This window comes from Colius striatus, chromosome 4 (assembly GCF_028858725.1).
Source record: "Colius striatus isolate bColStr4 chromosome 4, bColStr4.1.hap1, whole genome shotgun sequence".
In the NCBI taxonomy this organism is placed as follows: Eukaryota; Metazoa; Chordata; class Aves; order Coliiformes; family Coliidae; genus Colius; species Colius striatus.
Window position 1 is genome coordinate 1,725,989 of NC_084762.1, and position 23,080 is coordinate 1,749,068.

General features: G+C 43.8%; 1 protein-coding gene across 3 annotated transcripts in view; it reads right to left on the minus strand.

Annotated features, from left to right (window-relative positions):
• The window catches only part of LOC133625301 (collagen alpha-1(XV) chain-like), a 90,673-nt gene that overhangs the window by 59,625 nt on the left and 7,968 nt on the right, over positions 1 to 23,080 (minus strand). For all 3 annotated transcript variants that reach the window (XM_061994966.1, XM_061994967.1, XM_061994965.1), the window contains exons 3-5: positions 5,092 to 5,639; positions 1,759 to 1,833; positions 1,250 to 1,333 (exon numbers count right to left, since the gene is read on the minus strand). In XM_061994966.1, coding sequence (XP_061850950.1) covers positions 1,250 to 1,333; positions 1,759 to 1,833; positions 5,092 to 5,639 — 707 coding nt within the window. The remainder of the gene's footprint in view (positions 1 to 1,249; positions 1,334 to 1,758; positions 1,834 to 5,091; positions 5,640 to 23,080) is intronic.

A 23,080-nucleotide genomic window follows, 5' to 3' on the forward strand; every position in this document is an offset into this window, starting at 1 on the left:
CAGGTGGGCATTTTAGTATCTTCTCTACCCTGGAGAAGATAAAGCAGCATGCCATTGCATGTGGGCTGCTCACAGCAGTCTCCCTTGCAGAGCTATATTACAGTTTCTGTATATATAGGTGTATATATACACACACACACATGCACAGAGCAGTATTTGTGTAGGTACAGCTGCTTAGAAGTCGGTGAAGCTCAGAGATGCACCAAATCCCTTTGCTTTCCCGTGTGACACTCCTAATGAATATTCACAGCAGGAAAAAATGAGGTTTTTTTGCACTAGTGTTGACCATGGAAGTGTTAAAATCCCTCCAAAGAATATTCTTGGGAAACTCAGCAGAGGGTATGTTGAAAACCGAAGCCTTTGTAACGAAGGGGTAGGAAACACACCACGTGAATGGCAACAAATGGTCACAACCAAACAGCATTCACCCACCAGCTCTGAAGGATTCAGCAGTGAAAGAGCTGGAGCACGTGCTCCATCAGGGAAATGTGAGCACGGTTCCTGCAAAGTCATTTCCCACAAACCTACTGGTTTTGTCTAAAGGAATCAATGAGAACTCGGATAAAAGAAGGACGCTTGATATAAGCTGCGTGAAAGCTTCATTGTGAGGAACGGACTGGAACACTCGAGCCTGGCACAAAAAGGGAGTGGGAACAAGATGTGATGGGAATTCCTAAACCCACAAGTGCTACGGTGAGTGAGGAACAACTGCTTTGTGTCTGAAAGGAACCGAGTAAGGAACAACTGCAACCATCAAACGAGAGCTGCCGGTAGCACGCTCAGAAGGGCAGGCACAAGGTGAAAGTCCTTCACAAAACGGGTCATTTAACAAGCTCAGGAACTCTGCAGCAGGGAACTGAGGATGGTAAAATTCCCATGGGTTAAAAAACACAACGCAGGAAATTCAAGGGTGGAAAACTCAGCTGAGGTCCACTAAACACAAACATGCTCCTGACTCAAGCAATCCTTGAGATGGAAATCGCTGCAGAGTAAAAGAGTATTCCTGGTGTCACATCTATGTTCCTGGTCTGTTGTTACATCCTTCCTAAAGTACCGGTTGCTGATTGTTGTCAGAGGTACCAGACTTTTGACACAGTGCAGTCATTCTTAAGGATGGGCGCGTGTTGGTCTCACAGGTGCCTCTGGAAGTTGCCACATATGTGGCAACTAGTGACAAAACCCAGATCTCACTAACTAAAAAAGCAATATTAAACCAGAAACAGAAAGCAAATGAATCAAATAAATTTACCCTCACAGGAAGACGAGCAGGTGCAAGGGCTTCTTGTGCCTCGTGTTCCTGAACGCTGCCGTCACCACTGACGTCCCCCGAAGCCTGTGCAAAATCCAAACAAGTTCATAAAAGTCAGGGGAAAAAGTATGTCTTCCAAAGAATTGCTTACTTCAGTGCAGAACATCCCTTTTTCCTTCTTTTTTCCTTAGTTGGTGAGTCCTCATTGTCACTATGGTGCTAACTTACGTCAGTCCTTACAGCCTTGCATGAAAATGACCCTTCAGAAAAGCAGAATTCATTGTTCCTTTTCTCAAAGGTGTCATGGACAAAAGAGAATGATACTTTTTGAAAAATAAAGGTCTGTGTAGTTTAAAAAAAAACAAGATATTTGCCCACATAGATAGTTTTAAGTGTGATACTGTGTTCCCAAGAAGAAATACTACATCTGGTCTTATGAAAAATGTCTAATGGCAGATGACTTTGAAGGCTCTGAGGACAGACAGAGAAGCGTGTATAAGAATACTCACATAAGGATCATCATCTTCACAATGATCTTCAGTAGCCTTTGGGTCAGATTTGATTGTCAGATGTTGAATTGAGCCCTACATGAAACAACAAAACCAGTTCAACAAAGTGATATGTTACTGTGAAAGGGAAGCAGAGGGGTGGGAGCAAAGCAAATCGACACGAAATCCCAGACTTTGTTCTGATTTACTTGGAAAACAATCCAAGCATGAAATTTTATGATGATAAACCCAGTTTGAAAGTATAAACATGTTCTCCTGTTTTCCTTCTGCAAGATGTAGTAAAGAAATGAAGCTGCTGGAAAACAATGGCTGTCATGTCCTTGTGACAGCTCCTACACTGTATTGTTAGTGCCTCAGCTGAAGAGCCTAGTCCCAGATTGTGTCCTGGAGCCTGTAAAGCACTGTCTGCTTTTTCTGGTTAAATGCATTGCAGCTCCAAAAATGGCATGTGAAAACCCCTAAAGGAAACACCAGTAATTAATGAAGTGGGAGAAAACACCTTAAATCTTTCCACAGTGGAAAGAAAGGAGCTGGAGTTTCTGGTTACGAAGCTTTCTTTTCCTCAGAGTTACAAATCATATTTTTCAAGGTGACAATGAAGGAGCAGCAACAATTTCATTTTAAACCTTTCAATCTTGTTTCTCAGCTCACAAAGCCTCAAAGTGCTTTAAGGAATACATAGGGTCCGTTTCCACATTATGAGATCTCACAGAGTTAGGCACAGAGTGCACACACAGGACAAAAAGTTGGGTATTTAAACCAAGAGCCGTCTTACCCAGCACACGACTCACCTCCTCCTGTTTTGGTGCCTATATATTTTGTTTCTCTGCCTTTGTATTTTCTGTAGAGGGATGCCTGAAGAAGCTTAGAGGTTTAGTCTTTAGACAGATGCAGAATACATCTCAGGCCAGTGACTTCTCTTTTAGGAGCCAGGAGAGCTGCACCATGCAACACTAGTGGTTGTGCTCTGTCTGCTGAGCACCACCATAGCCAGCCAGCAGCTTTCCTCCCTCAGGGGGATAGAAAGCCTGAATCTCGTTAATGAAAACTGCAGCCCCTGTTGAGATGAGGAAAGCAGCATGCTTTGCTGTTAATTAATGCCATCCAAAAATGCAAACCTCAGAGGAGCAGCTACCAGTCATATACACTGCTGTCTGACTTTTCACTTGCTCTTTCCAGCAGCCCTCTCTCCCTGTCCTAGAAGTTTTGGGGCATTATGAGCTAAGAGGTGTTTTTGAAGCAAGGTTTCTGGTGAATTCTAAAGTATTTCAGAAAGGAACAATGTCTGAGCTTTACTTTACTGATGCTCTAATTTCCTTGTCTTCAAAGACCATGAAACTTGTGCAGTTGGTGCCTCCTGAGTTTGCAGGCAAGCCGAGGAAACAGCTCTGTGGGCTGAACCATCCCATTTCTCTGCAAACTTCATAGTGCCATGCTAATCAAACAGTTCACTGACAAGTTCCACATGAGAGGGGACACAACCAGACACTTGAGCAGTCTCTTGGAAGTGATGCTCTGTTTTCACAGCATGAGCACTCTTCTGCTCTGTGGCCCTGGATGGTGAAGGAAGCAGAAGGGAGAGCCTTTGTGTTTCCCAGGTGTTGCTGCTAGCCAAATTAGTCCAGCCAGGAAAGTCCCAGCCAAGCCTGCCTTGAGTGGGACAGGAGGTCTGAGATATTGTGGTCTCCCTCTGGGCTCTGTGCCTGCTGCTGCCTTCCCTCTGGAACCTGGTTTGCAGAATCTGGCATGATCATTGATGCAGCTGTATTTGGTTGTCGTCTGGTTTCTACTTTACAAGCACCAGGGCTAGATTTGATTTTTGTCTCTGTCAAGTCTGATGACAGTAAATGTCCTTTTGTGTCTGGCAACCTGGGCCTCAGACACATGGATTTCCATTAGCCAGAGCAAACCAGCAGCTGACATCCATTCAGAGCCATTTGCACAATCTGCTGTGAATGGTTTCTATTTTGGGCAATCAATGGAAATTGTTCTTGCCATACAAACAAAGCTCCAGGAAGAATCAACCACTTAGTCTTTCTACCCAAAAGCAGTTGTGATGTAGGGTGCATGGAAAGTAAAGGCACAAGACCTAGAACCTGCATGGTAATTAACAACACTGAAGCAATCACAATATTGGCTGGAATGTGTGTACTCAACACAGTACAGGCAACAGCCTGTTTCAGAGGAAAGGCCTTAGAGTGCAACCCCTCATGCATCCCCAACACCACATTTTCAGATGTACTGGTGATAATCTCAGCAACTGATGAACACATATGTGCTTTCCAAGTGGAGTACCAAAGTGGCCTCATTTCCTTGAATGTTCCTCATTCCTACTTACTAATCAGGAATCCACAATGCTCCAGTCACTCCCATCTAAGACGGCTAGTGCCAGCAGGCAGTTTTCCTACATATCCCTTTCCACTACTTATTTCCTGCTAATTAATATATTAATGTAATTCTAGCTGCTTAGACTAGTCAGATAAATGCTAAAGATACATTATCCTTGCTGCTTACTGGATGGAGCTCACAACCTGCCAGTACACCTCAACTTGGGAAAGAGAATCCTTTTACTCTAAAGCAAAGGATCCTCTCAGTTTTGTGCTGCTGCTTTACTAAGTTAAAGGAAGGGCTATTAATCTCACAAAATACTGTACAAGTTTTGGAGTACAACAACAAGACAGACATTTACCTCTCAGTTTGACAATGAGTTCATTTCACAGCTTTTGTGTTTCCATTTGGAAGCTCAATGGCTGAGAATTCCAGTCAGATGCAGCAGGAGGGATGCTTGCACTCCAGCTAAGAGAGATGGGGAGCCTCATAGGAGTGGTTTCAGTTCATTCTACATTTCTAAGGCATCTGATAAGCTTTGAGTAATATATATATTGTAGAAATACAGATTTACCTTCATCTTTGATGAGATCATTCTCTTCTATAAGTTGAATGTGAAGTAAACACACTGAGCTAGTAAGAGTTCAAAATACTGACCTTCTACTAAGGTATTCTTCTCAGAGGTTAAGCAAATGGACACTCTGAAATCTGCCCTTCATAAAAAGGCCGTATAAAGTTCTATGATACATTTACTTTGCAATTCCTAGCATTCAGGCTGAGCACTGAGCTTAGTGTCTGGGCCACTGATAAACTGCTGAGGTGCTCGGAACGTTTGTGTTGTAAGCCAGAGTTTATATATCGTCACTACCTGACCCCTAGCCAGGAAAATGGAAGCTATATCATTTGTAACCTCATTTGAGACATAACCATTGCAAGCAGACTTCCTTGGGTAGAGAGGACACGCACAAAACACTGGGGCACGTGGGTTTACCAGACAGTACTTACTGTGAACTTCTCCAGTCCCGTGGCTCCCGCATTACCCACAAATATCCCAGAGCCAGATTCAAATACCAAGGCTCGAGCTGACCTTTGAAACTGAACTCTCTGATATTCTTCACAGTCCATGAACAAAGCAACGTCATTTCCCTGCACAGTCACCGTAAACCTATTCCACCTGTTAGTCATCACCGGCACTTTGAAGGAGGCAACCTCCCGGGAGATGTGGGAGCCGGGCTCCGTGTAGTACAGGATGACTCTCTGCGTGCTGTCATCCACTGCTGAAAGTCTCATTCCCAGGTAAATAGTTTTCTGGAAGGCATCTGTTATTGCAAAGAGCACTCCTCCACGGTCACTGTTTGGTTTCACTGTAACCACCACGGCGAAGTCTCTGTAGAAGGGCCGCGGCGTGACGGCGCTCGTCAGCCGGCCGATGTTGGCCTCTGGCCCGAAGCTGTAAGCTGGAAAGCCTCCATAGCCCGTCACGAAGTAGACCGAAGGAGGAAGAGGAACTCCTATTAGCTCTGTGAGGTCAAGGTGTCCTTTGGAGCCACGCTCTGTCAAGTGTGAGAAAGCCCCCCCCATGTTATTTTTTCTTGAAGTGCAACACCCGTTTAACTGACAGGGTTTTAAAAAGGCCTTAAAAACTGTGATGCTGCACTGTAATACCAGTAACATACCACCAGTACTTTAAGCCCTAGTTCAGGTAGTGCTTAAACACACCTAGCTAAGTACATATGCTCTTTATCTCTTAACCGAGCTCACTCACCAACTAAAGAAATGTGCATGTGAAATGATGTGGTGACAAACAATTCCTGCAACATCTGTTTTACTTCAGCTGTCCATAAGCTGCAAAGAAAGGTGCTGAAAGTGCTTGCAGAGTGGACTTGGTGAAGTCTGAGCAACCTTTTGGTCCCTTGGATAAACTGAGATCCTCACAAGCCAAGACAGCAGCAGGAGCTGTCTGCAAACAGCATGACACAGTTTCACAAATGCAGGGTAAAATTCATGGATATGCTTTAGCCCTCGCAGTTACCTGCTTCTACAACAGATGTCAGATTTTACCTGTGCCCTTATTCTCAGATTCCTCCCCTTAGTTGCACTGGGTGCATCACAAATGTTATTCAGCAATCCAAACTTAGTTTTGCAATTAGAGTATTTTTGCCTTGGCAAACACAGGATTAAGTACTTCTGCCAAACGTGCCCAGAGAGACAATTCCTTCCTGGCAAGAGAAGAGCAATGACAACAGCTTAGTATCTACACCTAGTTTGAATTGAAGCCTTAAGCATACTAGAAACAGAACATGTACCAACTTTCTCCTTCTGAGAAGTAATAACAAGCGTAAAAAGACACCAGTTTTAATCAAAATTACTGCTTTGGACCTGAATCTATGCAGAGCTGTGCTCTAAAGCCTTTCCTCCCTTTGCAATCTCCTCTAACCTTACATTAAGTTTCTTGTTTTGTCTGAAATTCTTCTCACTGGTGTACATTTTTACCCTTTGGGGAAGATTGATGTTATGCAGAAGCAAAGAAAGTGCAAGAGCACATCTTAATGTAGCTACATGGTGTAAAACTGACCACTTGTAAACTCCAGTACGTGACTAAGTGCTCCATGATCCAAGCAAGCCAGATTTTGAACTCCCTCTCTTGACCAAATGCATCCTAACCTCGCTCTGCATTTTTCTTTGCTGACAATCTTCAGATCCTGGCTGTACCTGGAGCCTCTCTTTTGCACTTCCTTTCTTCATGCACCTCACACACCAGCCTACCACGTTGCTCAGGTTAAGTCCATCAGGTAAAAAAGTGCCATGGAAAACAGAAACTTCTTCTTCCCTGCCACCAAAGTGTATTCATTTTGCAGTGAACAAGAGCAATAACATAAGGCAGAGAAGGACTCTGACACAGTCCCAGGTGTGCTCCATCCAACCCCTACCATTCTATGACTCTGTGAAACAGAGGAGCCCAGCATCACTGCTGCTCTCACCACAACCAGCATTTGCTCTGCTTGTGCTCAGCCTGAACATGCCCTTCAAATGCATTGGTATTAAAGGCTGGAGCATTTTTTTCCTGATGCCTGAGGAAACCTCAGAAGCTCTTTTTAGCAGCCTTGCCCACCCTGAAATAAGGCTGTGGTCAGCAGGAGCAGGGAACTGACTGACACCCAAAGCCAGGTCCCACCTTCCTAAGTACAGTTTCCCAGCACTGCCAGCTCTTGCTCTTACATCGTTATCATTCTGCCCTCTCCTGGGCAAAAATGCTTGTGTCCCTAAACACAGTTAAGTAAATCCTCATCTATATATCCATGTTGAACAAAACAGTCTTCCCTTTTTTCTTCCTCCCCCCTTCTTTCTTATTGTTTGAGAAACTTTACTTCATTGCCATTGTTTCAGGCTAATCAGTAAAATCATTTTGTCTTCCATACAGGCTGTCTTTTCAGTTGTTCTGGTCTAATACTGGACTACCTTCGGAGTTTTTGGTTACATTTGTGTGCACATGGCTTTCTATGTGCAAACCCAAGTCCTTTTAGCCCCTAATTTCACTCAATGAACGCTTTGCCTTTAGTGACAGAGCTCTATGTTTAAAGCACAGACATTTCTTTGGGCTGTGGCGATCACATACGTATCAAATGCATCTCAAATACAGTACCAAATGAACACACAATACAGCAAAAGCTTTAAATAGTTGTTACCCTTCTTTCCTCAGAAGCAGATGAGGCAATGGTGTGGCAAAGGCAAGGGAGGGGTGAATCCTTGTGTGCTGTGGACGTGTAACCGGTGACACAGGCAGCATCTCTGCCAGCTGGAGGGACAAGTAACCTCCAAGGTCTGCAGGACCGCAGGAGCTTCTGCATTTCACCACAGGGCAGCAGCACAGCACTTGGTACCTCAGCTGGGAGCTTTGGTTTAGGAGAGGAGAAGGATTGCTGATGAATCAGCAGTGCCACTGTCTGCTCTGTGGGCTCTTTCAACATCCAAGCCAGCGTGTGTTTTAATTTCCATTACGCTCTCAGCTAAACAGATGTGAATTATCACCCTGCCCTTTTTCTTTCCCAATGACCTTGGAGATCAGACAAAATACATTAAGCTAGGGCTGCTGTGTATCTTCACTGGGGGAATAAAAAAAGACATGAATGCTCTTACTTTCTCTTTCCCTCTTTCTTTTTTAATCTCGAATTATAAGGGAGAGCATTCTCCCAAGGATGTGACCAACACCCTCCTTGCCAAAATATGGATTTCTAAGATGATGAAGACAGTTCTCTTTTAAAGCACTGGGAGAGCTGTCTGACACTTTCCTAGATTTAACAGTTGTACTTGCCAGCACAGAGTCCCTGCCCAAATGTGGAAAAAACAGACACCTATTTAAAGATGCTGACACAGTCTGGCACACTAACCTGGATATAAATTCTCATCCCATATAAAGAGATTTAAGGGGAAGCCAGGCTTCAACTGCAGGAGCTGCCACGCTGTCTTTGCTAGCCCCCATCTCCACTGCGAGGTTCTGTCCTTGGCCCAGGGGTGGATCACAGAATGGTAGGAGTTGGAAGGGACCTTGAAGGGTATGAGTAAATGGGAACTGTAGGTTACAGTTTACTCCATGAAAATTAGAAACCTTCACCCAGAAATGCTCCTTCCCTCCTCACACCTGCCACAGCATACCTCTTAGCTCAATCAAATGACCCGAAACACTCCCATCTCCCTAGGTTTCCCGTGAGTCGTTTGGCATCATGCCCGTCTGCTTTTCCCCTGACACTGAGAACGATCCAGGATTCTCTCTCCTGCCAGAAAACACAGCTCATACAGCTTTCAGGACATCTGCTCCATCACAGCACCAAGAGCCAGACTGTAAGCCTAGCAAGGCTTGCCTTCAGGCCAAATTTATATGCTGTGGGCATTTTGATCTTGGAAGCTGAGCTTCAAGCCTAGCCAAGGGCAAGAATTATCCAAACAGAGCTGGAAAAGGTGCCTGCAGGGGATCTTTGAGTGGGACAGGATAGAAACAAACAGCTGATATATTTGTGTAGCCCCTGCAGTCTGGCATGGTCTCGATGTGATAGAGGCTGACACGTCTATAGGTGCCATCAGAACTTTAGGCAAAGCTTAATGAGACGTCCCACTAATCTGAGAGTGGAAAAATCACTTAATTCTAGGTCAGGTTAGATCAGAACAGAAAAAAAACCCAACTCAAACTTGCAATAACTGAGGTTTAGACTTGGAGGGGTTTTTTAGTTGTTGTTGAAATGAAGGGCTAGGGATGTACTGAGATAACGAAAACTAAAGGACTTTTTAATGCATCTCTCTTACACAGCACCTGGAGACTTAGAGAACCATCTCTCAGGTGACTAAACTATCCATTATTTTATGTTGAGCAGCGTTTGTTTGTTTGACTTAGTTTTTGTTGTCCTTAGGAGGACTTTTCCTGTCTCTCAGGACCGTCCTCTTCATAAATGTTCTTCAGTTTATGTACCTGACACTTGTTACTGCTTTTTATCTAAGTTTATTCTCATGCATTTCTCTGCACTACTGGATTTAGTGGCTAATAAATCTGATATTAGAAATGGTCAGACTTCAGAGAGGTTGGAAAATGATTGTGAGGGGGATGATGGAAACAGCAAAATCTAAAAATATGCCTTGCATTGGACATAAATATTTCTTATAGCTAAATGCCTTTATGGCATGAACACACCAGTACAAATATTGACCAAAAAAATCTAGCCAATGTAATCCTACTTCTTCCATCTCCCTTTTCCCAAGAACTTATTTTCCCAAGAGCTACATTACACTGCTTTTATAACTTGGTGTAAATCACATATGCTTTTACTGTGCTTGTGTTTTTCATTTCCCCAGTGAAGGCACCAAACAGATTAAACAAAATATCTTTAAAATGTCATTTTGGGTACAAAAAGTTCTAAGTTAAAATCCTGTCTGAAGTCCTAAGTGAAGGACTTTCTTGTGAAAGACCTTCTACACCCTCATTGGTGTAAATGATCACATCTCCCCACACCCTGTTAATCACAGGATGGTAGGGTTGGAAGGGATCTTTAGAGCTCATCCAGTCCAACCCCCTCCCAAAGCAGGTCCCACCTAGATCAGGTCACACAAGAACGTGTCCAAATGGGTCTAGAAGACCTCCAGTGAAGGAGCCTCCACACCCTCCCTGGGCAGACAAAGCTTTCAGGGCCAGTGCAATCTGCACAAGCACACTCTGCTGCTGTGGCAAATCAGCCAGGGACCAGCAGGACCAGACCCATCAAAAGCTATGGCAGGGTCTCTAAAACATTAGTTTTGTACATGCTGACCAGCTTCACCTGCCACAGCTTTCACATCAAAACTGGACGGGCTGGGGCAGGAAAGAATGCTTACATAACCTCAGCTATGTCAACTCAGCTTAATGTTCTCCTGACAATTTAGGCTAAAGTTGGAAAAACTCCTTTGTACAGGAGTCTGTCAGCTCTGCAGGAGGGGAACCATCCACCCTAGCCTGTTGTGTGAGGACAAGCAACTCTCTGGCCACTTGTCCTTTACTGCAGTGGAAGGAAAAGTCAATTGGCCATCTGAACAAGAAACTGCTGTGAGCAGCAGAACTGCTGAAGCCTTATGAGGCTTGTAAGAAACCTAATGGCTGTCATGCCTCTGTGTCCTTGTCAAACTTGGTGCATACAGCTCACACTCAGAGCAGACCCAGAAGCTGTTCACACAGACACATGCTGCAATTACTTGTGCCTCATTTCCTTGTGGGACCAGGTCTGCCTCAATGCATCACTGTAACACAGCCTGCAGCTCTTCTCTGGAACGCAAATACAGCGGGCTCTTTCTTCAGCTCAGTGCAGCAACTGCCTTTACTCCTTACAAACCACAGATTTCCCACTGTGGACCTCACACATGCAACACTAAACGAAGCAAGTCTGGTTTTAGCTGCACCGCTTCATAAACAAGTATTTTGCAAAGCATCTATTAGGGAAATTGTTGTCTTCATTAAGAATAACATACAAGTTTTCTTTAGAAGAGAAAGCACCTAAAACCAAATCTACCTCATCTTAGCATAAGATATATCAATGGGATGCTGAATATAGATATTCCAGACTTTGTATCCCAGTCACAGAGAGGGAGTAAATGAATGCAGGGACTTTACTTTCAGCTGGCTTCAGATTCACACAGCCTCAGACGTTACATTAACCATGTTTCAAAGGACTTTCTTTGCAACCAGAAATACCACAAGTTGAGAATATTTCCTCAGGTATAGGCTGGCCTTGCTGCTACCTCAATCAGCTCCAACACCACCAATACAGTCATGAAAGATCCATCATCAGGGTTTTGTTTTAACCCCACACTTTTAACTGAAAGAACACCATGGCACACTAATAAATGGCTGATTTCTTCCCAAAAGCTCCATGCAGCAAGCAAGCATCCTATGAGGTGTGTTGCTCCATGGAGCTACAGACCAGAAGTCTTTCCTCACAGTTTAGCTGCATTTGCAGGCATGCATCCCCCCTCTCACAGAATCTCTGAATGGTGGGGATGGGAAGGGCCCTGCAGAGCTGCTCCAGCCCCAGCTAAAGCAGGTTCCCCTCGCTCAGGGGGCACAGGAACGTGTCCAAGTGGGGTTGGAAACCTCCCGAGGAGGAGCCTCCACATGTTCCCTGGGAAGCCTGAGCCAGGGCTCCCTCACCTCAGCACCAAAGCAGTTTCTCCTCCTGTGCCAGTAGAGCTTCCTGTGTTCCAGCTTGTGCCCACTACCCCTTGTCCTGTCATTGGCCCCATCCTTTCAGCACCTGCCCTTTAGGTATTTATCAGCATTGATAAGGGCCTCCCTCAGCCTTCTCCAGGCTACACAGCCCCAGGGCTCACAGCTTTTCCTCATCAGTCCCCTCAGCATCTTGGTGCCCTCTCACTCCATCCTTATCTGTCCCCATCACATGAGCCAAAATGCAGTCTCATGCAGTGGCTCAAGAAACCTGAGAGAAATAAGACAGACTTTTTGTCAGATTCAAAGCTCCACTTCCCTTGTGCTATTTCCAAGGAAATGCAACAGGAGCAGCATGAGAACAGCCACGTGGATCAGATATTTCATCAATGCAGCTCACTTTTTAAACCAGACTGTAGCAGGGAAATAAGATTTTACATGTGTACCAAAGCCTGAGTCATTCAGCTCTGTCAACGCTGGTCACTAGATTGGACAGATGAGACTGTCAGTAGATTGTCATTAACAGCAAGATTACTGACTGAAAGTGAGATAGCAGATAAGGGGTTTCCCAATTTGCTAACATTCATTTCAACAGCTCTACTGTCATGTTTAATTAGTGACCTAATCCTTTTGCCTCTGTGACTTGGTGCCCTCCAGAGCAGCTCTCCACTGGGTTAATCAGCAGATTATGTCTAAAATAACTGATTTGCTTATTAGATTTCATCCAGGATTTCAAGTTACATGACCAAAGGGGAAAATAATGAACTTTTCCCTTTTTTTTCCCCCTCCACAAAGAATATATTATGTTTTACATGTGCATGGCCAAAAATAACTTCATTTCCTCCAGAGTACGTAGAGAACAGCAGAAGTCTCCCTCAGATTACATTTTTAGTTCACTCAAATGCTATTTGATTCCACTGCTAAAAAAAAGACAAAAAGATAAAAGTAGCAGAGGGCAACTACTCTGAAGTCTCAGTGCCTGATGGACAGTTGAAAGTCTTTCCCAGATCAGCCCCAACTGCCTGCTATCCCAGGCTTGAAGAATGCGGTTGATTTGCATCTGTATCCAATATTTATAAGCCCATTTAAAATGCGTTGGCTTTCTGCTTTTAGCAAGTTGGCTGGCAAAAAAAAAATGCAGTACTTTTGGCTTAGATTTCAAAGGTTACTTTCTCAAGGTTATTATTGCTGAGACAAGAGGAAGAGTGATGCCCTTAGAATTCATTGCATTTCTGTGAGTGCTCCTTTGAACTCAACATTCAGAAAGTCAAAAAAAGAAACTCGTGTAACAAACCCAACAAACCACGAGGTTATTGGCATTTCTGGGGGCTTTGATTATAGGCTTTGCCCTTTGTTTTCGCTGTCTGAACCCTCATTGGTATGGTAAGACACTGGTTTCAGCATCCTCGCTGGTGGTGAGCAGAGCTGAGGGTTAATAATGGCACAGCTAGTTTGTACGAGGTTTTAAGGGCAGTGTGCACTTTGATGTGTCAGTGTTCAGAAGTATTCAGGTAGTGGAAATGATTGCATCATGCAGGCTAAAGCCTAAGCTTCCCAAGTTCTGAGCACTGAGTTCTCCAGATCCTTCCAGCTGTCTGCTCACACCTTTTTCTTCCTCCATCAGCTGGAATCACTTTCCTCCTCCACTGTGCCACATAGAGTCAAACATGACTTCATCTTTGTTCTGGCTTTCTATAGCAGCTTCTTGCTAGAAGCAGTGCACAAAGATGTGGCATCCAAGGCACTGAGCTCCAGCTTCAGGAGGCCTTTTTCAAACCTTAGGGTTTATTTTAGGTGGTGCTGCAGCCCTATACCCTGAGAACAACCCACAGCTTAGTCTTGTTCTGTGGCAGAAGCCGCGCAAGCTACCTGCCAGACCTGAGAACAGTAACGAGCTTGTGTAAGCCAAACAAGCACCACAGTCCTCAGTCTCTTCTGAGCGTGTTGTCATTCTTGTCAACAAAAATGTCACAATAATCTTCTGAACCTCTGGCTGTCTGTCCCCTTCCCTACTTCCATTTGCACAGCCATCAAGAAATAGTCAAGTGAACAGGATCAGACATTCCCTCTTTCTTAGCAGCCCTTGAAAAGAATTTACATGGGTTGTTTTTTGGTTTGTTTCACAAGTTGTACTAGTAACTGAACAGCAATACCCATGTTCACCTTGCTGAGCATGCACCACTTAGCATGACTGCTCTGGAATTGGCAGAGAGAACCTATTCTTCCAGCCAAAGTATTTGAGCAATAAGTATACTCCATGACTGAGTAGGTTGCCCTCCATGCACACACATACAGCTGCATGCATGCAACACCTAATTGTGAAAGGATACAGCTTCAATTAAGGTACATGTTTAGCTTGACTTTTGTGTGATAAACTTAGCAGCTGATGCATCTGGATACAGTTTTGCCAAAGTGGTTTATCTTGATAAACCCATTTATTGGAAACTCCATTATTATACCATAACACATCCCCTGGAAAAACGTGTCTTAAGGAACGTCTGGGTACCAGAAAGTGTGACTAGCAAGAGACATGCAAGTGGAAAAATCCAAAGCTGTCTCAGTCAGTCATCCTTCAAAGTTAGTGGTTCAATAGGTAAACATGGATTGCTTAGAAAACAGAGTAGATGCAGCTCCCTACATCCCCGTGTTACAGCAGGCAGCCTCACTGATTTTTCACTGGCATCCAGCAGGTCACAAAAGTCCTCCCACATTCAGCTTCATCCCCTGAAAGCTGAATGATAGGACTCATAGCAGCACTCGTTGAGCTTTGATCTTCTTTTTACATGCTGCTCTATATGTACATTGCAGCAGTAACAGAGCAGCCATACTGCAATGGGCTAAACCTGAAACTGTTGTGAAAACTGAGGAGGAAAGATTGTTTTCAAATTAATTTCTTCGTTCTGGAAAGCACTGGAGCTGGTAGAAAAACAAAGCAGAGGAACCAATTTTGAGGTGGGGTGAGTTCACAGCATCACAGAATCATGAATTATGGCAGTTCTGCTGCTTTCAGTACAGCTGTGACAGTTTTATGTAATACAGCAGCTACCCCCAACAGCCAAAGTGAGGCTCTGCAAAGGTAGAAACATGTGGTTGGTGGTAAAACCAAGCTGGTATTCATCAGTTAGCTCATCACCCTCTTGTTTAATTGCTAAATACGTTCCATAGGAACACAAATCCCAGTTTTACATGATCACTGCAGCTGGCAGCACAATGTATAACCAAAACATTGGCATTTATGATGCAGAGATTGGAAGTATCGATTTCCCCACGCTGTCCCCAGGACCTTTTCCACAAACTTCCTCCCGAGCCAGGTCAGTTCCCAGTGCTCTGTCTGGCAGCTGCTTCGCTTGCTTTGGAGTAACACCAAGGGGCTAGCAGATACAGCCTGGGGGTGCTGTGGAAGGGGGTTTTGTGTCATTCTCAAGCAAGGAAAATAATCACAGGATGGTTTGGGCATGTAGGATGCAGCTGAAGAGCTCTGGACTCAACAGGGCAAGACACTTATCTTGAATCTGACAGGGTGTCTGTTTCTGCAACTGAAGTGTCTCTGCTCTGTTACAGGACCACATAGCCCAAGTCACATGGCTGTTAATGTATTTGGCTACGCTCTCCTATCTGCTATGTGAACATCTGCAGTGACCTGGACATGTGAACATCTGCAGTGACCTGAAGTGACCTAGTGAATTCTGGTAAGCAAGGAAATCACACAATTGTTGAGGTTGGAAAAGTCCCAGCAAGTCGTTCTCCTTGCTGCCATGGCCACCACTAACCCACAGCCCTCAGCACCTCAGCCCCAGGGCTTTGGGATCTCTCCAGGGATGGGCACTCCCCCACCTCCTTGGGCAGCCTGGCACAGGGCTTGACTCAGAGAGAAAACACTGTTCAAAAGAAATATCACCAATACTGCCACTATCTTTATATTCCTGTCTTACTTGGTAACCTTTGGTGGTTAATGGTAACTGCTATTAGTTATTAACAGTAATAGCTGCTTAGTAGTACAGTTCATGGCAGCAGCCTGGTAAAAAACAACCATCTACTTCTGAGGCAGTGTCATATTTGAACGGTGACATGCAGTTTCAAAAGGGTGGATGTTTTCTCTGCTGTCCTTCCTTTTGTGCCTTTTCCTTGCCCTCATAAACACTTCTTGAGAGTGGTACCCACGTCCATTGGTTTGGTCACAGTGGCCAAGTCTTCATATCGTGGCAAAACCTTCCTTGTAAGCAAAGGGAGAATGAGATATAAGAACCAGACAGAGCTTCCTTATGTATATTACACACTTGTACACACACAGATATGTGCTTTCCACTGAAAATGTGGCTGGAGAAAACAGAGCTTGAGTCCTTTGAAGCCTCATGTTTCTGCAGCTATCAGAGGCAGCTTTTCTCACAGGACCTGACACACAGGACTTTATTATTATATTCTTATTGATGTCTATTAATACTGGAAGGGAGGGTGCAAAGAGGACAGAGCCAGGCTCTTTTCTATGGTGCCCAGTGGCAGGACAGGAAAGCAATCAAACAGGAAAACCTCTGAGCTTGAGGAAACACTTCTTTCTCTGTGGGGGTGACTAAGCACTGGCACAGGTTACTCAGGGGGTCTGGGGAGTCTCCATCCTTGGAGATACTTAAAATCTGTCCAGACATGATCCTGAGCAACAGGCTGCAGGTGGCCCTGGTTGAGCAGGGCACTGGGACCGGGTGATCTCCAGAGATCCGTTCCCACCTGAACCATTCTGTGCTGCTTTGTGTGGTTCTGTGACCAAGAGACAGGATTGCAACAGCTGGTCAAACCCTCCTTTACAGTTCCTCACCCTTTGCCATACCCTTTGTCTATGGCAACTGTAGAACAGTTGTGCCAGTGCTTCGAAAAACAAAGGCAAGAGCAACAACGTTCTTTGGGAGAGCAAGTTAAATTCTTGAGAGGCAAAAAAGGTGAAAGGAGATCCAGATAGGTCACATCCTAATATATGTTGAAACTAATGAATATCTGTTTAAAAGTATCCATCAACAGGCTCCAAAGCATTAATTTCCCCCATTTGTTCTTATCCTTTCCTTTCAAAATACTTTCTGTAGTGAAGAGAGCCACTGATTGACTTCCCACGTGGAAGTCCCATTTTCTTTTCAACAAAACATGCCACTAAGGAGAAAATAGCCTCAAGACCAAGGACTGAATAACTTGTTGTGCAAACTGCCAGGCTGCTCAGGCAGTTAACCATGAGAGCAGGCTGATACCCCAAAAGCCTGCGAGCTGCGCTCTGCTCTCAACCAAAGCCACAGAGGCACACGTGTATGTGTGTATCTACAGATACTTGTGTGTGTCCCTGTCTATAAAGACAAACACTTTTTCAATTTTTAAACTTAAGTTATCCAGTTGTAACTTGATAATGACAAAAGTTTTCTTTCTGGCACTACGTGATCCAAAATGCACAAGTATGACAAATTCATTCAAATGATGTAACCACTCTGGAATCCCCATAAACATTAAAACAGTACGTGGTAACAAATTGGGGTGGTTTTTATTCTGAACAAGAGCTGCTCAGTCTAGTTTTGAAGCAGTTGGTGAAGTGTTTGCTAACAGCAGGACTTTGTGCTGCTTGAGCCAGCTTTGCCTATGTGGCAGCTACAGATATTTCAGACTAAAGACTGGATATTTATTACTCATTTATTTCCATTGAGACAGGTCTGAAATGAGCACTTGTGTTTGTACTTATTCCAGTAGTGGGACAGGATAAAACTGCAGGCTGAACTCTCTGGCCTGCCTGCTCACCAAAATACGAGCACTGAGAAGATGTGGAGCACTTCAAGCAGGAATGGTTGTGGTTTACTCTCTTGAAGAAAAACAAATAGTGGACACAAGACAGAGGAGCTGTATGTTGAAAAGAGAGGAAGCAAGCGCGTGTCCTCCACAGACAACTGGAGAAGGAACACGCTTCCCTTTTGAAATGAACATTTATTTTCCTGATGGGTCGTTCACTTTTGTTATGTTAATGTCAATTGAACACTTACTTACCACGGCCACTAATGAAATGAATCCAGTGGGCCAGTTTTGAGTGAAAGGGAGACTCCTTATAGGCCAGAGGAAGATAGTGCAGCAGGGATTGCAACTTGTGAGCTCTGATTGTTGTCATACACTCATTTTGTGTTTGTTTTACACCAGGTTTTTCAATTAACCTTATTTTATTATTATTATTCATGAAAGCAACACAACAAAACTGTTATAATTGATTATTTTGAGAGATGCACATTATCCCATCATAAACTAAAACACAAAGCCATGCCAAATGTCTTTGGATTGTAGTTCTGGGATAGTTTAATGATGCAATGAATGTAGATTCCAGGGTTTCTGGAACTGCATGACAATATCCTCACCACCTAATATTAAAGGGAGCATTTTCTAGCTTAGCTTTGTATTGACTGCCTTTCCAGTCTGGCAGGAATTGTTTGTCACCTCGCTGGTACTATAAAGCCAACATGCTATAACTGAGCTCGAGCATTAGGTTGAAATTTGGTACTTGAAATGGTTCAGCAAGAAATGTCAGCTAAACCAGTGAAACGTCCTGGCTGACTGATATCAAGTTAACACTTCTATTTGATAATGACTGGGTGAAGCACAGATGACCCTGCAGTGATTGTGGAACCACTGTTTTTCACCGTTCGTAATTTCTGGAGCAGAACATCTTTCAATAGCTCATTCCTAAAACATGCCAAAAAATCCCAAACTGTTAAAAAGTCTTTGGTGTTGCTCAGCACATCTTAAAATACGGTCCCAGAGGTTTATTTTGTGATTTCTCAGACAGGTTTTGGCTGAACACTTCCATAAATCAGGCAGCTCTTGGAAAACACACTAATTACCGATTGAGATGGACCTGCTTTGGCAGCAGGGCTGGGCTAGATGATCTCTACAAGTCCCTTCCGACCCCTACCATTCTGTGATGCTGTGAAAAGATACTGATCATACCATTATTCTCCTTTCTTGCCACAGAAAAAAAGAGTTCTCACATCCATCTAAAGCTACATAGCTAATAGTTGTTCAGCGATATAACTGAGATGGAATTGTGACAGTTTTAAGCCCAGCCTGGCGACCTTCCTTTAATCCACGTGCATAAATGTGTCTGCACGGCTCTCTTTTATTACAAACAAGCCTGAAGTACCTGCTGACTCTTATAGGTTAGATTGTATCAGTGAAGACTTCCTAGTCTGTAAATATTGTAGCCATTTTTCTTCCTGTGTAAATAAACACAGTAATGAAAAGATGCTTTCTGAGCATCCTTGAAAAGCAAGGTGGAATGTACTCTTTGGGAGGAATAAACAGCAATTGCCTCTTTCGCTCTGCATGACTGGTAATCACTCACTTCTGTGTCTGTGTGTTGTGTCTTTGTCACTTTGTGGTGCATGTAAAAATGGGGTTTTTTTGTAACTGACTTTTAAAACAGAGATCAGTGTTTTCTGTGCAGCAAGAAACAAAAGAAATGCCAGATATGAGTATTTATCTTTGTTTCCAAATCATGTTTGGGCACAGCCTGCTTTGATTATCTTTAATTCACACAGGACCCTACTTCTGCATGGAATCAGAAATCCTCCAGCACGGAGAATTGAGTCCTAACTGCTGAAATTATTCTGCTTGACTGACAGACTTTGTCTTTCAATTTATTTTCTATTGAAAACTGAAATTGGATCAAGTCCACAGCAGATATCTGCATTGCACATAGCACTCCATCCTCTCTATACTGCTGTACTAGGGATATTTCCAGAGGTCACTCTCTTCAGGGAGGTAAACATTCTCCACTATAGAAAAGAAGCAATGCTTCTGTAAACAGAACACACACGTAGTTTCAGCTCTTGGAAACTTAAAGCTAGGGGAAGGTAAATTGAAGCTACTTTTGAATACTTGTCACATTTTTCTACCAACTTTCCAGAGGATCCCAAGCTGAGAGAAGCTGCAGCTTAATTGTATGTCCAAACAGAATCCTTCCCCACTTTTCCTCCTTCATGTCTCTGTAATTCCATCCTACATTTTCATGACTGTCATGCTGCTGACAAGCAGTTTTAAAACTCCCAAGTTTCACATTTTAAATGTGAAAATGAATGGGAATTTATTGTTTAGCTCCTGATCCAAATTCAGTTATGACAGAACACGTTTTACCTCTCAACATGAAGCCCTGCAAAGTCTCATCTGCTAAATGCATCAGCTGGCATCACATCTAAAACACCGTCACAAAATAAGAGGACTTCTCTTGAAAGCACACACTGCTTGACTATCTTCTGTGTATGGACTGCTCCAGTGGCTATTTTTCTCTGTATGCAGTTTCCTACATTCCATAGGAATTTCTTTCATTCCATACATTGATCAATGGAGTTACTGTTTGAACTACAGCAGTCTGGATTCAGAGTTTGTGAGAGATGTTTTTCTAGGTGCAGGTTTGTGCAGCTCCACTTTGTTTGTCCCCAGCATGCTAAGGGTTAGGAGAGGGCCATGAGGAGTGAAGCTGTTTATTTATTTTAGAATCACATTTAATAACTCACATTTTTAAGCACAGATTTTTTGCAGGCCATATTTAGAACCGAGAGCAGTCAGAATTCTGTGCTTGTTTCATGTACCCCTCAGACGTGTGTTTCACAACATATTGTTTTCTAATGCCAGTGAAATGAGTGCATTATGTGGGAATACCTGGTTAAAGGGTAATTTAAACAGTAGCCCCTTAAAATACTCACTTTGTTTGCTTGTCTGAAATGTAAGTTTATTTTTCATTCCTTTCTCTCGATGCTTGCACCAGAACTACTGAAGATAATGACACTAGACAGAGGTCTTGCTTCTTCCTTGGCCATGGAGCACAAACTCTGCTAGCTGCAGACCCAAGGGACTGGAATCCAGCCTTGTCTCAGGCCAGAGCTGAGGGACAGTGTACACAGAAGGGAATGACATGGCCAGTGCAGCTTGCAGGATTGTCTTCCCAAGAAGCATTAAGTTTTGCTTTCACTTGCCAGGCTATAGGCAATGCTTGCCAGGCTATAGACAATGCCATATCTATCAAGCAGGTAGAAGTGTTAGCACATTTCTCTCCAAGGAGGGTACATCCCATCTAGGAAGTTCCAGGCTAACATGACAAAACCAAAAGAAAAAAGACAAATGAGCTAGATGTTACAGAAAGAAGTTTTATAACACATGTCCTTAAGCTAGCATCTCCCAGAAGCCCTGCAGAAAACATTGCAAAGTGTTATTCCAAGCAAGTCTGGATAATTCTAGTACTCAGACTGCTTTTGCCTCCTGTGCATGTGTTGTTTGCAACACAGCAAACAGGGAGCCTGGCAAATGTTTTGCAAAACTCTCAGCAGCAGTTCACCTTCTTGAGATAAATCAAGCTACATGTCAGCACCCATCCCTGAGGTGCTGGGATTTACTGTGGCAAGGGAGAGACAGTGGCTCTGGGAGACGGTGCTTGACATCTAAGTATCATTTTATTTTATGTATATATAGATACTGTCCAGTGGCAGTGTATGACAGTACCATAGAATGGTTTTAGCTCGAAGGAACCTTAAAGGACGAAGATTATTAAGAGTTTTCAGGTATCCAAAAGCAGTTTTCCTTTACTACTGCCTGTAGATAACTGCTGCTCTCTCTGTCACACTCGTACGTCTTTACTCTGGGTACACAGAACACCTCCCCTCACCAACCTGCTGGTTTATAGCCAGGAGTCAGAGGTGTTATGGGAACTCCTAAGAAACTCCAATGACTGTCTGCACACAGCACACTGCAGTTGACTTTTCTTGAGAAGAGTTACATTCGAGTATAGAAAAACTGCTTTTGTCTGGTTGGAATTCAAAATATCCAGGGGGAAAAGAAGCCAGTACCAAAAAAGAAGCCAGTACCCAAACTGAGGTGAGAAAGTGGAGGGGAGTTTCTTTTGAAATGATTCAGACTTCAAAGTAAAGTGTCAATATTCTACATATGCAGAACTATGTGTTTGAACAGCTGGCCATGGCACAAAATGCTTTAATGTAGACAAAGAGCAGGCTAGAAGTAGTTACACATGAGAGTTTCTCTCTGAGCAATCTGGACGTTGCTGTATGTGATTCCTACCTTACAGTTTAAATAAATGACAGTTACAACGGACTTTTTCAGCCCCTTGACACAAAATAAAGACACCACCAGGGCAGGCAAAACTGACCTCTGAAGTACTTCAGGTTTTGCAGTTACAAGGCTACTGTGGCTGACAAAACCCAGTGAAGGAACCCTCAGAAAACTCTTCTTTGTTTTTATGTGCCAAGGGAAGACATTCCCAAGCAGCACGTGCCAGTCTCAAACTTCTTCTGTTGGCCACGTTAAAATCACAGACACAAGGCAGCAAAACTGAGAACAAATCACTGCTAGTGGGAAGGCAACGTGGGTTTTTTGTGGACAAAACATTATAAAACCATAGAATAATTTTGGTTGGAAAAGCCCTTTAGGCTCCTGGAGTCCAAGCCCTGCCCTCACCCTGCCAAGCCCACCACTAACCCACGGCGCTCAGCACCTCAGCTCCGGGGCAGCAAGTGTGGTCCATGATGAAACAATCCTTAAAGGTTAACAGAGAACAAGTGAGAAGGGTACAAAGCCCTTCTAGGGTGAACTGATGGACTTGACATGAGCTGGCTGGTCAGATATTATGATAAGCACACAAAGACCTCCCTTCCTGAAGGTCATTTAAAACTACTGCAGTCACTGTGGCAGCGACTTTCTGAGGCTGGATGCAGGAGCTGCAGACAAGGGTGGACCACGTTGTTTGTGGTCAATGTAGCATGCCTGAGCACAAGCCCCTGAAAGGACAGAGAAGAAGAAAACCCTGAACATTTCAAAACTCCTGCAGCTCCAGTCCCTATGAAGGGAGGACAAGAGCATTGTTTACTCAGCCTCGTGGTCAGCAGGACCCTGAGAAAAGATGAACAGTCAGGGTTATGGTAACATATTCCTGCTCCAAGGTTGTTGTTTTTGGCCAAAAGCATGTTAGAGAAATGCAAAAGGAGAAAGGGAAATGGAAAGGGAGAAGGAAGAAGGAAAGGGAGAAAGAATAGAGAAGGGGAAAGAGGCAAGGGAAAAGGGAAGAGGGATGGCCTCAGAAAAAGACAGCAAGAAAAAATACACATAGAATCAAGGCCACCTTAACAGAGTTTGGCATTGAGTCAGGTATTGTTTGACAAAAACAATTGTACACTAATGTACCATGTGATGGAACTCTAATTAAAATCCCAATCCCACTCAGGTGGGTGTTTTTGCATTAACACCCCTTCACTACAACAACTGATGGGTTCTTTTGATGAAGAGCCAGCTGAGAAAACTTGC